Here is a 16,610-nt window from a genome sequence, read left to right on the forward strand (position 1 = left end):
AGTAATAGTGTTCTAGTTACCCTCCTTCATTCATTCTGTGTGCTCAGTAAGGCCTGAGGCCCGAGTAATGTGTTTCCTTAAACAATAGCTGTAATGCACAGCTACTGCTTTGTGGAATTCACAAAAGAGTTTTTCAGTGATGTTGAAATAGATCTCCTAACTCTGTGTTGATAATTTAAGGGAATTCTAAAAATTCTTGATAAAGTGGCTCCTAAGCATGTGCATGTCCTGGAAAACATCACTCCAAGCAGTCCAAGTTAGAAAGCACAGATTCCAGGAACTATTTACATATGGTTGCCAGGTATTTCTGTGATGAGATCCAGAATTTCAGTTTTACCTATATAATAGCATGTAAGTTTTTACACTAATTTGCCCAGGCAAAGTGGGAAAGTCAAATAGTTACTTTTGTGTAGTATTCTAGAACATTTTTTTAGCCATTGATTCTTGTCTTTAATTCCTCTAAGCTTAAAAGCCAGTTGGAGATCTTTGCAATCAATGTCCTACCACTAATACAGTATGCTGCCTCATTGTCAAACTTAAATCTCTGATGAAACTGAGCATTAAAGATGGCTGGCAGACCATTTTTCCAGCTGTTTTCAGATTATTTCTGGTTTATATATTATTTATATCAGTAAAAAGCAGATGCATTTATTTATATTTATGCACATGTATAGATTAATTTTAGATATGGAAGTCCACTGCCTGCTGTAGAGAGACTAGAATAGTTCTAGTTGGAAGGGATCTGCAGTAATTATTGACTCCAGCTACCTGTTAACATCAGGGTGAGCAAAAGACAATCAAACGATTTAAGGCCCCTCTCAAACCTGTTCAGAGTCTAAATGGTAATGAGTGGTCCCAGTGGAGCTTTTGAAGCTCCATTTTGAAGATATTGAGCATCTTCTGTTAATAAGGTCCAGAATATGAAGTAGTGCATACAGAATTGATCACATGAAAACTCCCTTTCACCCCACAGTGTAATTTGCCTTTTTCCTTCTCCCCATCCCCCCTGTGCAGAGTTGTATTTTCCTGTTAATGTGTCTCCATTTCAGGTTGCCTGCAGGTCATACCATGTGCCTTGAGCTGGGTGGTGGGGAGAGCAGGATCCAAACCAAATGCTACAGCTTGATCTTGTGTTGCATGCTCTGGGGGCTGAGCAGAAGTTGAGTGGCTGGGCCAGGGGCTTCTGCCTCTTTACCTAATTGGCCCCCTTAGCTCATCCTGTCTCTTGTGCAGCTGCAAACTGAGTTTCTTGGTATGGCCAGTGAGCAGCAAGGGCACAGGAGCCCCTGAGGGTGAGGGAGTGGAGAGCCACACCATGCAGAGCACCAGCTGGGTGATGGACCTAAAGGCGTTGGGAGCTCTGGAAGTGTTCTGCATGTGACTGCATTTTGTAGTGTAAGAGGGAAGGGTTAACATGCTGTTGTGCTGTGAACCAGCAAATGTGCAATGCTGTAACAGCAGAACATTGTCTTCACAGTGAACAGCATGTTTCTTCAAAAAAGCAGCAATTGAAGAGCAGTCCAGCAGCTAATAGAAAATGGCCATGCTATTAGCCTGTATGTAACTGGAGCCTGAATAAGATTAAAATTTAATCATTTTGCCATTTGGTTATACAGGAAAATAATAGTTAAAAAGTTTGTTATTTTTTTAATGTATTTGATTTTATTTTTCAGTTTTCTGAAAATGCTTAAAATGTTCTCAAGCCCTATAGCATTTTGAAGTTGCAAATTGGGTGCAGGGAAGGAGTGGTATATCACCTGTTCTTTGACACAGAAAAAACTTTCAAGTCCCTAAATTTTGGGTGGTTTTTTATGATCTTTAGAATTTTCATGCTAGAATCTGGGCTTTCCTCCCTCTGCGTATATTTGTTAAGAGTCTTACTCACATGGAAGTGAGTACTTCTGGAAGTCCTTGATTTGAATTAATATCTCCATAGGTTGCCTGAAAGCTTTCCTGAATTGCAGAATCTGACGTGTCTTTCAGTAAATGACATCTCTCTGCAAGCACTACCTGAAAACATTGGGAAGTAAGTTCTTTGCACTTTATTACTTTTTAATTTTTTCTCTTTATTGTTGCACTTCTTTTATAAATGATTTACATAATTGTATTTAATACGTCTATAAAATTATTTACAGGTCTATCCTTATTTTTTTCTGTTCTTTCATGTTGGAGGGATCTCTTAAAAAATTCCTAAAAAATGGCATTTTCACTTTCCATGAGCAGGTTAATGCAGAACTTGTAGTGTGTATGTGTACAGTTAAACTCTGTTCTTTAGAATTTAAAATAACTTGGAATTTTAGGTGCAAAATTAATTCAGTGTTTTGTCATGCTGATCTGACCTTTTACTTTCCTAAGTAGACCATTGATCCATTATTGTGAACATGTCAGATGGCTTGCAGCTTAGCTCAAAACCAGGCAATTGCTGGCACAAGAACAGATGGGTAAAAGCTGGCTGTGATCAGGATGGAAATTTAGAAGCTTCCTAACTAGCTGTGGGAGCTGTCTGGTTTTGAAAAAAACTTCCATGGGAGTTGTGGAGATGAAAATTCATGGAACAGCTTTTAGGATGAAATTTTATGTGTTTTTAAGATGTTTGTTCACTCTGGAAAGTAGATCAGCATTGCAAGAAGAGACTTTCAAAGTGGATTCATGTGGAAAGTGAAGTGAGCAATGTTTGAGTGCTTCCTTTTGACTGAAATCAACATCTACACTGGCAGATGGGAAATCTCTCTCCCCTTAGTGGAGAGAAGGGTGTCTTTTCCAATTTGAGGGAGAAGTAGTAGTTCCATGGCTCCTCACTTAAACATTTGAGAATGGCTGTGCTGATTCAGCCCAAAGGCTCATCTGGCCCAGCTTCCTTCTGCCATGTCCCTAAGTGGATGCCTGGTGAGGGTTTGGAAGAACAACATGTGTGTGTGTGGGATGACTCTTTTTTCCATCCCCTGACTGTTTCTGGTTCAGAGGATTTCCTGAGCTTTGGATTTTGGTTTGTCTAATTGATAGCCCGTAATGAATCTGTTTTGTGTACTTGTCCAGTTTCTCCTTGAGCATATGTAGGCATCTTTAGTATTCTCTCCTGGCAAATAGCTGCACACAACTATTACCCATTTTACTGGTTTGTTGTTAGTTCAGTAAAATCCAGATGTTTCTAAAGAGAGGAGTCCTGCAGAAAGGATCTTGATCATAAGAGCTCCAGCAATGTAGTCAAGTTCAGACTGGCATTACTTCAACCACTTCCCATGGGTATGAAGCTCCCACTGGCATCACACCAGCTGCAACAGAAGTGGAAAATCTCTTTTGAAACCTCCCACAAGCACTAACAGGTACAGATAGTGTGAGCCCAGTGATTAGGGCAGAGTCTTCCCTAAAAATTGCATGGGCCATGTTGTGATATTCATACTGTGAGATATTGGGGTATTCTTCCTTCAGTGTAAGAGTTCACATAACTTTTCATGCAGCTTTTTCAGCACTGGTAACTAAGAAAAGGCTGTTCAAGCTTTGCATTTACCAAAATCAAGGCAAAAAATTTGGGATCCCATCTGATTCTGAAAATAAATAGAACAAACAGGACAAGCACAATTCCCAAAAGCATGCTGTGGACTGCTGCTTTGCAGACAGTAGCTGCAGGAAGGTTGTTGGCTTCCCTGACACCTCACTGGCTGTGGTGGCTCTGCCTTCTTGGTTGTTCTGCCTCTCATTTGGTGGTGTCACTGGTAATAGTCTCTGTTTTGGAGCAGATGACTGGAAACAGGTACAGTTAAAATGGGGATACCAGAACTTGTAGTGATGGTGATATGCGGAGCTGTGCAAGAAAGGTAAAAATTTACCTCTTACTGATCCTAAGCAGTTTCAGCATGAGCTCTCACAGAACAGAGCAATGCAACCCATCCTCTTTTAAAATCAGTATCTGATCCTTGATATTGAAACTAAAAATCTGGTGTCCTCACTTGTGCTGGGAAGAGCCACAGGCTTGTCCTGGTGGTCTTGGTGAGTTCTCATGGAGGGATAGGCTTTATTCAAGTCTGACAGGTGCTTTGATCTGGGAAGTATTCCCACATTAGCTGTTTAGAACGTGAATATTGTATTTTTACAAAAACATTTTAATCTCATTAGTAGAAACTTTTATTATCAGGTTTATATTTAAAGAAGCAGAAACAGATGTGTGGGGCTGTTGTTTTTGCCTTATCAGATATTCAAAATAGGTAGGAATGTGTTGGGAAGTCAACAGGAAGCTTGGACTGAAAATGCATTGTTTTGAACTCAGGAGAATGATAATGTTGCATGAGGAAAACTCATGGGGTGTCCACCCAAAATGTACTTGTTCCTGAAGTCTATTGAGGAATGTCCAACAGAGAGTTCCTATCTGATTCCAACTCAAAATTATTGGGAGGTCTTGTAGTGAACTGGAACTGCAACCTAAAGTCCTTATGGACCACTTGAGAGTGAATTTTACTGACTTTTTAGCCGTAGATCTATAAGTAAGAAATTTGTTTTTCAGTCTGGCTACCAACACGTGCAAGTGTCCTATTTTAGTTGCCAAAATTTTCATCATTTACTGGAAGTGAATTTGATGGTGCTGCCAATCACCTTGTATTTGGTAAAAGCAGTGGAATGCTCTGTGGCTTTTCCAAAGGTAAAACCCACAAATTTGTACTTGTTGTTCCTTCCTTTGTTATTTTTCATCTGCTGGGACTCCATTCCCCCAATGCTGGGAGTTGAAAGGTAGTGCTAGTCTTGGTTTTCTGGCTGAGCAGACTAAGTAAGTCTGTAAAAGGTGTTTGGATATGTTTGTAAATGCATTATTGGAGTTTCAGTATGCTTTGGATAATAATGCATGTTGTTATTTGATGGAATAAGCTGGACCAATGAGAGCTGCCAAACAGTGAGTAAAAATATACCGGTAGTTATTCTACTATAGTTGGACTTGTTCGAGGAAAGATTTTAAGTCCCAGTGCTTTCTGCAGGTCTTCTGGCCACTAGAGTATGTGGAAACTTGGAGAAATGCATCCTGATTGCTTACAGTTTTATGGTGCTGTCTAGGAAATGCCTAGAACAGCCAGTGAAATCTCCAACTCATCTTCATGTAGCACAGAGATCAGTATGTACTTAGTGTCTCTCTCTGTTTTTGAGCTACCTACTTACAATCTTGTGGTGATGGCAATTTGCCCTTAAATGGGGAAAGCAGCAAAAGCAATGGCAAATCTTTTACAAACAGCAGTACTTTAATGTTAGTGAGTACTTACTAATGGCAGATAATAGAGCTCAATTGCCTTGCTGGGAGTCCTTACTGGAAGTGTGTCTTCCTTGTGAATTCACATCTCCTGTCTGTTTTTCCCATGGTCTGATGTATGAGTGCCAGAGTTCAGCTTCACCGTCCCAGGCCAGTGTCTGAGCTTGTTCAAACTGCTGATATGCAGAGTTCCATCAGTACTTTTACTGTGCTGTTAGGCATTCTTCTGCACAGATCTTCTATATTTTTCTTTTCCTTTGTATTGCCAGAAGGAATATTTTTAAACACTTACAGCTGGAAGTTCGAAGAACATAGGCAAGGCTTTCCTTGACCATTTTGTCTTTCCTCTTGCTTATGCATAGCCATGCTCTGAGTATGTCAGCTTTTCTTACTCTGTGTGACCACTTCACTCTGCTTTCCTGGTGCTGTTACATGTGCTGTATTTTTCTTGCTGGATTAAACCTACTTCTTTTAGGCTCATATACTGTTTCAGGGCTTTCTAGAAAGATGTGTGATGAGCACAGGGCTGGATAACAGACTAGGTATCCTCATATTACCAGTGCTGCTTTTTGTGTTTCTCTGTGATTTGCGTTCTCTTGACTCATGGTTTGGTTCCTATTTGGAGTAAAGCAGTGAATGCTATTGCATGGGAGATACTTAAGCTGATAATTAGGTGGGTGCAGTTTGGAGCAGGACTTGTCCTGTTGGCTAGTTGAACCATTTGGAGAGACAAGTTACACCATTTAAGCTGTGAGTAGGAGTGTCTTTTACAGCCTTTCTCAGACTAATGAGAGCAAGTCTAATTTCCTTGCCTATTCTGCAGGGCCGTCTGTGTCTAGAGCTGCCCAACAAGCAGGCATAACCTGTTCCTCCCAGCGTGGGTAACATTTAGGAATTTCCCTTTGCTTCCAGGATTATTTTTCTTCAATACTTCCTTATTCACATAGCAGCCAAAACACAGGGCATGACTTTTTCCTGAAACTGAAAATCAGAGTATTTGTACATAAGGATATTTGAATAAATTGGGATGTCTGTGAGGCTTCCTAGGGCATGTCTTATAATAACAGTATGAATATTCCAGCACCTTTCTTGTCCATATGTGTTCATTCTGTAGTGTTGGCTTCAGGCCACTGTTATATTGGCTTTTTCCCAGTAAAGACTGATGATTTTAGAGATCTGCATAGTGGTCCTCCAGCTTAATGTCTAGAAAGAGAAGAGAGATTGTGTCAGCTTTGTGTGTTTGTTATTTATTTGTGGTTCTTAGGCTTGAATAAGATCCAGGTACCTTCTTTGGAAAGCCTTTTATGTGTCTGCAACGTTTAATCTAGCATTGGACTCTCAGAACAGTACTTCATGAGGAATTGGCCTTAGCTGAAAGAACAGTAATTTCAGCATGAAATGCATATCTGAAAAAGACAGTTATCTGTCACGTTCTCTAAGGGTGCCAAAATCAACTAAATTCTTAAACAGCTGAAGCAAAGGGCAGAGCTTTAAAATAGTGTATTTTAAATTATGATTGAAGACCTGCTGCCCATTGGCACACCAGGCACCTAACTCGTATCCAGTTTTTAGCTTTCAGCATTTTTTTAGCATGGGAAAGATAAAGATTACCAGATGACTTTTTTTTTGCTTTAAAGTAAAAGATTATTCATGACTGGCAGGTAGGGTATTTTGAAAGTTCCGTACATGGCGGATAAAAAAATCTTTCCTCTGCTGTACACAATTTTTATTCTTCCCCTAAAAATACACAGATGGTCTCCTACTTGGACATGATTTCAAAATCCTGAGGGTTCAACAAAAGATCACCGAAACAGAATGATTTGTAGTATCCCCATCATTCAGTTTCCCCCTCCCCCTCCACTCTTCTTTTTTAAAGACAATTGCACAATCTGTGATGCAAGAAAGTAGCACAGCTTTATTTTAGCTTCAGAAACTTTTGATGTGGGGAGGGGTGAATTTTTTTAGATGTGAAGGATATTCTGATGCTGATGTCTGATGAGTCTGGTTTACCCCCAAGCTGCAAGCAGGCTGAATGGATCTGTGGAACGTTACTACTGAAAGGGAATTACCAGGTAAGCAGAGATATTTTCCTCTTAACATTTCCAGCTAGCAGGTAGAATGCTGAAATAGGCCTTTCATTATGAAAGTGAACATAATGACAAGAATAGAACAAATGTTGGTGTGCTTTAGGAGCATTGTTTTGGAGAAAGATTTGTTACAGGCATGTTTTCCAACAGTCATGGAACCACAAGTACCCAGAGATTTCGTGTTAGTCACTGGGGGGATGGTTTTGCATATGTATGTTTAATTCGAGAGGTTTCAAAGTTTTCAGCAGCTTTTGAAACAGAATCTGTAATGTTGATCATGGAAGAAGTAGCTGGAGAATAAAAGATCTTCAAAGGCAGGGGTGATCTGCTCAGTGCAGATGGTCCAGAAGCAGATCCAGAATGGCATACTAATCCTTAGAATGGATTCTTGGGCCAGTCCGTGCCTGTGTTTTTTTCTTAGTGTATGCCTGGATGTTTCAAGTGTAGATTATGCATCTGGTAGCATCACACAGAATGGAGAATGTTCTTAAAATTGCGTGGAACAAGACAATTTAATTCTCTTTTCAGGTTTAGCATAATAATGTCCCATTAACATGGAGTCTTACATGATCGGACAGAAGTGATGGGGAAGCTTATCTCACAAATATGTAGAAGGACGACTATATGTAGGTGCTCTGCCTAGGCTGATATAAATAGTATTAAAAACTCCTACTGTGGCTTAACTGAATTTAGCATGGCAAGAAATATTTACAGAGTTTGAGTAGGTAGAGCATTCAGTGTTAATCACAGCTGGTTGGTAAATGACAAAACTGATTGTTAAGAACTCGGAAGTTTATTTCAGGAACACTAGCAATGTAATGGTGAATGCAGTGCCATCTGGCCTTCAAATAAGAGATGTTGCATCCTTTATGTTGCACAAGAAAAAGATATTTAACATATCTTTAGCAGTATTTTTGAAAAGTAAAATAATTCCATTTTTGTTGAAGACATTGAAGATTGATGTTGCATGAGTGGATGATATTTTAAAAACAAAAATTTTGTTGTAATAGTGGGTTTAGCCTTCTCAATCCATTTCAGTAGTCTTGAGAAGCAAGTTAGACCAATTTAGATTATCTCTGTAACACATTTAGAAAATTCCTGGGCCATAAAATGGAGAACTTTATTTTTAAAATATAAATGTGACTTGTACTACTGGCCATCTATTGAGGCTTTCCCTCAGTTAGTGGCTAATAACAATTTTTATCCAGTTTTTACTTGTGGAAGATGTGTAGCTTTTTATGGGCCAATTAATGGTATGACAATTCAATTCAAGTAACTGACTATGCCAATGTACTTTTCTCTGACTTTCAGTCAGAGTCCTTGCGTTAAAACCCAGGATGACGAAATTGTCAACTTCATTTCTTTGGTCCCTATTTAAAAACAGTCTTTGGAAGGAGTATTTCCCCACCCTAATTTGTGTCCAATTTTCCCAGCTCTGTAGAAATTACAAATGTTAAGAACATAATCCTTAATTTCAGATAATGTTACAAGAATTACTGCTGGGCTGCTGTTCTGCTTATCAAACTCTAGAAGTAGACTGCTATGGCAAGCCTCTTGCCTTTCCCCTCATATAATGCTTTTATACATTTAAACTTGAGAGTAAAGAATAATGTTTAATTTAGATACAAGTTATGTGAAGTTGCTTTGCCTCCAAAAAGGAGGAGGAGGAAAGCTTTCAAAGATATTTCTGGAAGAATGGTCTTTAATAATACTGGTGAGACAAAATTAACAATTTCATCAAACCCAAATTTAGTTACTTTGGTTTCTAGTTGTTTTTCCAGCTTCTCTTGTATTCTGGCATAGAACCACAGGACTTCATGTGTGTGAAGATCAGTTTGTTTTGAAATAAGGAAGTGCCCTCAATTAGGAAATTAATACTTCCTGTAATTTCTAACTCATATAAGGATTTCTGGCATTCAGTACCTAAGAATTTGCATAGATTGCTCTCCCCTATTGCATGGTGTGGACAGAAGGTCTCATTTTCAGTTCTGTCAGATTAGCTCTGCAAAAGTTCATCAATGCTCTTTTTTATCATTCACATTGTAAAACAAGTTTGATGAGCAAAAAGTAACCAAGGCAGGGCTACTCTGCTATTTGTAGGTTGCCATATAATGGATATGAATTCTTATGTGGCCGATACTGCTTCTGTTGCATTGGAGATGTCATTACACCAAAAACCCACATGGAGCTGGTTGTTCAGGCACAGGGACAATAGGTTACTGGCAGGTATAGTAACTGGGTAAAGTAATGCAGTCTCAGGGAAGAACTGAAGTGGTAATTAACTCTGAAAATGGGTACATGCTACAGGAGCTCTTGAGACAATCCAACTTTAAGCACCTAATTTGATAGAGTGGTTTGGGTTGGTTGGAAGGGACCTTCAGAGATCATCTAATCCACCCCTGCTGTTGTGGGCAGGAATGCCTTTCATTAGATATGGTTGCTCAGAGCCCTGTCCTGTCTATCTTTGGCTACTAGGGAGGAGGCATCTGCAGCTTCTCAGTGTGTCCTGTTAGAGTATCTCATTACCCTCATAGTAAAAAATTTCTTCTCCTGACTGAAAAGTGCAAACTCTCTGGGCCTGTTCTCACAGGATAGGTGCTCCAGTCCTCTTATCATTTTTGTGGCCCTCCTCTGGATCTGCTCCAGCAAGACTGTACCTTTCCTGTGCTGGGGCCCCTGGAGCTGGTTGCAGTGCTCCGGGTGGGGTCTCAGCAGGGCAGAATAGAATCACTTCCCTTGACCTGCTGGCCACACTCTTTTTTATGCAGACCAGGATGATGTGGTTGATGTAGCCTTGGGAGTTTGGACATTTGGTCTTTCCAGGGTTTGTGCAGTTGAGGAAACAATCACGAGAGGAGAAGAGAAAGAGGTTGTTTTTGGGAGTGATTTGGAACAGGAGCCTATCCCAAAGGTATATGTTGTACCTTCAAATACTTAGAGTCTGAGTAAGAGGTATTTTGAGAGCTAGCTAGTTATTGATTAACTCTGTCATTTTCCTGGAGAATAAAAGCTGCTAAATGCCAGACTCTCAGTGCATTGTTGCTCTGCAGCTGGGAGCCTTGTGGGATGGGAGTAGCTTACTAGGATCCTGTCACATGAGTCTGTAGTCATCTAACTAGCCCCAGCTGTGCCCTGGGGCAGGGTCATACATGGCACTGGTAGTTTTATTTGACCAGTGGCAATGGGCTGGAATATATTTAAATATGGCTAGTTTAATGCATTTTTATGCCATTGTCAGAGTACCACAGTTAGCTTATATCTTGGAAGACCCTTGAATAGACAGAGACACCATATTCTTTTTCTGCACAAAAAAAAAAAAGGACAGTAAATTGCCTACTTTTGGGTCCTTTCCTTCCCAGTGTACTGTCATGATGGACGTTTCAGTGTATGTGCTGTATACCCAGGCTGGGTATCTAAGTACCAGTAATCTTCAGATGCTGGCCCAGTGAACTGAAATCATTTGGAACTGGTGCACTGGTCAAAATGTGGACTAAATCTCCCATTTCTGTGTGCTGTATCCTTGAGCTGTGTTCTGTAGTCATTGCTGCTGCGTAAAGAGTGTAATACTAGACCATATTCAGAGTCTATACTCTGTTCTCACCTTACCTATCCTTATTGTGCAGGACCTTATTTTATTCTGTATAAATATGGAGGCTATGCCCATTCTCCTGTCTTCCCCCTCTTTTTCCAATTTTACAAATGTGAGGAGAAATTACATTTGGGATTTTATATTCCCCCAGCCAGCTGAAGATTGCTGGAGGGGGTGTGTATTGGGCCATGGATTTCTGCAGGTGCTTTAGATCTTCATCTCTTCCAGCTTTGCTTCCTTATTTCCCAAAGCCTGTACTCTTGTTGTGCTGGCTCAGCTGAGTGCTGCTTTTGTCATAAGGTGGAAAAGTGTAGCTTTTATTAATCAAGAGAAGGGCTTTGTTCAGTTTTTATTGACTGAGCATCTTCAGCTTTTATATCAATTCTTTTTTGTCATCTATCCTGTTTTCTCCTAGCTCTTCCAACATTTCTCTTTCCATTTCCATAGTTATAGCGTTTTTTTTTCTTCCCACAAGGAAATAGCATATGTCTTATCATGCTTCCCAGTGCCTCTCTCAGAAACCTTTGCTGGTCTCTGCCAAGGGCTTGGAGCTCCCAGTCTTTTTGCAGGGGCTGTGACAGAAATGGGGTGTGTGTATTGTGCTGTCTGTTGTTACTCCTAAGGCTGACTTTCTGTCCCCATGGGTTGAGGAATATGCTGCAACTGTCTCTCAAGGTTCAAGTTCTAGGATAAACTCATAGCAGTTTTGTATTTTATAACTTTAAAAAATAAAGTACATTTAATGTCTGCTGTACGCTGAAAATGTAATTTCATCCAGAGTAACTACAGAACAGCTGTCTTTTTTTTTCGCCTGTTTTTTTTTTTTTTTAACTTCAGTGATGTTTTTAAACCTATTGCAGTAAATCTCTGTTGTTTAGAGAGTCATCTGTCAGTGAAAAGGTTGTTTTGTGGAACACAGTGGTGCTGATAATCCCCTTGTAATCAGTCCAAACTGACGTGCTTTGGAAGAAAAAGAGCAACAGGCTTTGTTTCTGGTTTTAGTGGATGATTCTAGTCTGTTTTTTGTTTTAGAGTAGACTGCTGCAGTTGATGAAGGAATGTTTGTGGTATTCCATGTCTGTAGATTGTGTTGAATTGCACGTTTCTCTTTCAAAACCTGACTGGAATGATCAGGAAAAAACACTTCAGCATTTTTGTCTACTTTGTTGCTATTAGTTTTGTTCTCAGTTATTGATTTCGCTCACACAATGAATACCAATATTTACAGTTACTGTAGGTAGATTGCTGAACGAGTATATCTGGTTTATACTGAAACTGACACTTTTAGCCATGTTGTACCTTTAAATTCAACTTGGCTCCAGCCTTACACTGGAAGTTGTAAAGAATGCTGAGATGGAAAACTTGTCATTTAAGTTACCTTCATCCTCTGCTTGGTTTGTCTGTTTCCTTGTGCTCAGTAATTTCACACACGTGCTCAGAGGTCTGTGTGGTAGCTTTTATAGTGAGAATTATTACAATATTAATACTTTTTTCAACTGTGCTGAAATAATTCCTTCTTGGTTCTTTTTTTTTTTTTTTTTTTTTTTTTTTCTCCTTTAGAAGATAAATTACATTTGCTTCTGCATTTTCTGTTGGATTTTTTGTTTTGGGGAGTAAGGACTGTTCATTGGAAAGCAGCCTGCAATGCTCTGTGGTGCATTTGCATTTCTAAATGCAGTTGTTGAACAGCTGCTGATGGGTCTCTCTTTAGTCTGAGTAAATTAGATTGCTATTGCCTTTGTGTTTTATGGTAACTTCCCATGACTGATATTTCCCTACAGGATAGAGATTAGAATTAGGGGAAGATTCTGAAATCAATACGGTATGGCTTGCTTTAGTTCTTTTCAGGGACTTTAGAAATACTGGACTGGCAGTGCACCTGTAAAATTAAGGACATAGGGAAAAAATAAATTATTTCATTTAGTGTATTGTGAAAAATAGTTATTTGTAGCTGAGAAAAAAAAAGGATTGCACTTTCTGGAGAGAGTGTTACTAAATCAGAAAAGATATTTGAAAAATAACAAGTCATGTCAACTTTTTCTTGCAAAAGACTCAAAATTGTGTTTCTCAACAGAACGTAAAATCAGAAAAATGTTAGTACAGACAGAATTTGTTAAGACCCTGTTGGTAAGTGTAAGGACCAGCTGTACTTCTGCTTTTTAATGTATTGGAGATTAATGCTTCAGTACGTCAGCCTGTCTTTTATATGGTGCTGTTTTATCCAGTAGCTGTCACATTTTAGATTGCAGTGCATAGGTTTGCTGGGAGCCATATCTGTAACTAGTCACGATATAAGAATAAGAAGTAGGAAATTTCCTTTCATTTTCTGACCTCTTTATGAAATGGACCCATCTTAAACATGGTATTTCACTCTAATGATGCAGCTTTGCTGGTTTAAACTTCGTAGACTTAGGTCTCTATGTTGCTAGGAAGCTTAATTTTGCTTATTGGGGTCTGCTTATATTGGATTTGGACTCAAGACCTTGGAAGAAGTAGAAAGGATAAAGGAGTGTGGGGAAGTATAATTTCTTTTGTTAACGTGCTCTGTGTGAGAGTAGCTGTAGAATAAATAAAGCATTTCTCCCTCAGAAAGCTGTGTCCTTAGCGATGAAAACCTAATCTGGCTGAATGCCACAAGAAGAGAACCTAGGCTGGGGCTGTGGTGGGCCACAGTCACTCTGCAGAGATGCTCACAGGGTACTCACAGGGGCACAGCTGCCAGGGAGTGCTCACAGTGCTGCAGCACAGCTGCCTCCTTGCACCTTCTTGGCAGCCGTACTGGCCCAGGTGTTTAAGGGGATTTATTCTGTTTTGGATTGAGGATCTGTGCTACTCCCCTTGCGGGGTTATTTTTAAGCAGGATCAGTTTCTTGATCTGATTCACAGGCCTGCCCCAGTCTAATGATATGATGCATCTGGTTAACATGGTGGTTCCCAAGTTCTTGCAGTTGAATATGCTTTTCTGACAAAGATTTCTGTTCAGCCACAGCCAAAGTGGTGTCTGAAGTAAGAAATTAAGAGATTGCACCATTTTACTCATCAGTGCTTCAGCGTGATGGGGAGGGAGATAAGTAGATGTGGGGTGATGTGTAAACACAAGATTTCAAGGCAGTTTGGAGGTGTGCACACCCCTTTTGTATTTTCTTGATAAAAATGAATCATGGACCTCACCTAATATAAGCTTGAAGAGAAAGTGGAACATTCAAAGGAAGGTGGAAGGAGGTTTCTAGAAAACCTGTAAACACGAGTGTAATGGCAGTCTGTGGGTGGCAATGCCAGCAACACCAGACCCACATTGCTTTTGGAGAGAAGGGTTCTCATCACCCCTTTCCTCTCCCACTTGTTTGGACTCATTGAGGATGCTGGATACCCTGTCCCAACTTGACTTGTGTTTGATAGTGTTAAATTTTTTATGTGTGAATATTCTCTTGTGTTGTTGGAGTGATGGCTTGCTTATTTTTGTCAATGATTTTGAGTGGCAGTAGTAGAATTATTCTCACTTATCTTTTAATTGAATTTGTAATAGACTTCTACTAAAGTATCTTTGTCTGTATGTATATTTAAACTATACTTCTGGAGGAATACAGAACCCAGTGAGTAAAATGTGCTTGTATTAAAAGCTGGAAAGGGCTGCTGAGACTGTAATCAAAGCTCCCATGAGATTTCATTCACTGTTTTTTTGAATGCAGTATGAAACAGGTGCATGAGATAAGGATTTATTTTTCAGACACCATCAAAAGTCAATCCATGAAAAATCTTCTTTCCCTTTTAACTAATCATTAAATCAATTCTGTTGCTTTTCTCTGCTTAGATAACTGTACTGAAGTTGCAATGTGAAGATTTCTTTTTTTTTTTTTGAGGTTTAAGTTTTATTATCAGCTGTTTTTTTACTGGAGCTAACTAATTATTCTGTAGTTTGGTAAGCTGCTATTGTTTGAGATGAGAAAATATTTCAGTTTTATGTAGTCTTAATGCATGGATCTGTTTGGCCTTTTTCCCCTGAAGTGTACAATTTAAAATTAACATCTATTTTAAAATTTGTGGAATTCTTGTTTTTTGTCTAGATTTATTCAAGGCCTAGCACATTTTCCCCCTTTCCTGCACACCAGGACAGAACATATTTCTGTTACAGAAAACTTACTTGCAGTCACCGTATCTGATTTTCATTTTTCCCTGGGATGGCGGAGGATTAGAGCAGATTATAGTGTTGGGATAATGTCTGACTCCTTGTGTTCCATTTAGTCATAAATAAACCCCTGAGAAATCTGAATGTTGCTATGGTGATGCTAGTAAAAGCCTGGGATCTGGAGTAAGCGAGCCGCTTAGCAGCATAATGTCACTTAGAGTAATGAGCACGCTGTCATTAGGACAGAGATGGGCTTACCTGGGGCTCTCTGACTTTGGTAGCCCATGCCACATTCTGAAAGCCAGTGAGTAAAAGCAGTTCAGATATAATATAGCATACTCTGTTTAGTAGCTTGCAGCTACAAACCTTTTAACAAATGGAAAACTGTTTTGTCTGTTTAGCTTCTAGCTTTAATGTGTTGAAGTATCACAGAGAAACAAGCAGAAACTTATTCTTTCTATTCTGCCTTTCACAAGATGATCTGGTGTAATCAAAACAACAAAAAAATCAGTTTATAGCAACTTGTTTTAAACTGTGTTAATGCACATTTTTCTTCATAGAATATGGAATATAAAAAGTAAACTGGTATTACTGGTATTAACTTTTTTTTTTTTTAGTCTTTATAACCTGGCTTCACTGGAACTGAGAGAAAATTTGCTGACGTATTTACCTGAGTAAGTCACATTGCACATGTTTCATTATATTAACATAAAATGTTCTTATTCTTAAAATCTGCTAACATTATGAAACGAAATGACAACTAGAAAAAATATTCAAAGCCAATTGACAACATGAGATACAGCCTTCTTATAGCAACATTTACTTACATCATTTACTTCTAGTTGTACTTGATTAGTAGCAGGAACCTGTAGTCTGCATGGAGTGTATTTGTTCTATAAAAAAGTATTCTGTATGACACAGAGCATCACCAAACATGTCCTGCATTCATTGGACAAGCCCATCTGCAGTGGGAGTGGTGGTTTGGGTTGTTCTCATGGTGAAATTTTGTAACTGTGAAAGTAGAGCAGTAAGAGCTCCGAGATTTTCACTCCAGACCTTTAAGGCATTTAAATAAGTGTTTGTGTTCAGGGCTGAGTAGCCAAAAGCTTCTAAAACCTGGAGGTAAAACCCTTGGTAGCAAACTAGGCCTACTGATATCTGAAGTCTGACTTCACCCACTGTGATTTTTGGAGAAAAAAGTTATCTAGATGTCTCTGTCTGTATTGTGGCAGAGGACCTGGTGGTCTTTTGTTAGACTAATATGGTATCTTATACTTTGGGGATCCTTTTTGTCTGCTTGGGAGCAGCTTCTTCTTTCTCTAGTGAAGGAGTTTTCTTCCTTCCTTCACTATCTGGTTGCTTCTTGCAAGAGTTTTGGTGACTCCTGTTCTGCTTGTTTATCTAACAGATACTGTGCAGGATTTAACTTTTTAAAATCAGAATCTCTTCCCCTATTGCTTTGGGGTAATTTTTTCCTGTCAATCTATACAAGTGCCTTGGTTGTGGCTGTTCATTGCAGTGAGCCACAAGACACTTAATTGTCAGTGGTCAGAAGATAGGAATTGCTCGCTGAGTTTG

General features: G+C 39.3%; 1 protein-coding gene across 2 annotated transcripts in view; it reads left to right on the top strand.

Moving 5' to 3' along the window:
- LRRC1 (leucine rich repeat containing 1) overlaps window positions 1–16,610 on the top strand; it is a 69,114-nt gene that overhangs the window by 30,980 nt on the left and 21,524 nt on the right. For both annotated transcript variants that reach the window (XM_058801545.1, XM_058801546.1), the window contains exons 4-5: window positions 1,937–2,026; window positions 15,650–15,706. In XM_058801545.1, coding sequence (XP_058657528.1) covers window positions 1,937–2,026; window positions 15,650–15,706 — 147 coding nt within the window. The remainder of the gene's footprint in view (window positions 1–1,936; window positions 2,027–15,649; window positions 15,707–16,610) is intronic.

This window comes from Ammospiza caudacuta, chromosome 3, assembly GCF_027887145.1.
Source record: "Ammospiza caudacuta isolate bAmmCau1 chromosome 3, bAmmCau1.pri, whole genome shotgun sequence".
Taxonomy (NCBI): domain Eukaryota; kingdom Metazoa; phylum Chordata; class Aves; order Passeriformes; family Passerellidae; genus Ammospiza; species Ammospiza caudacuta.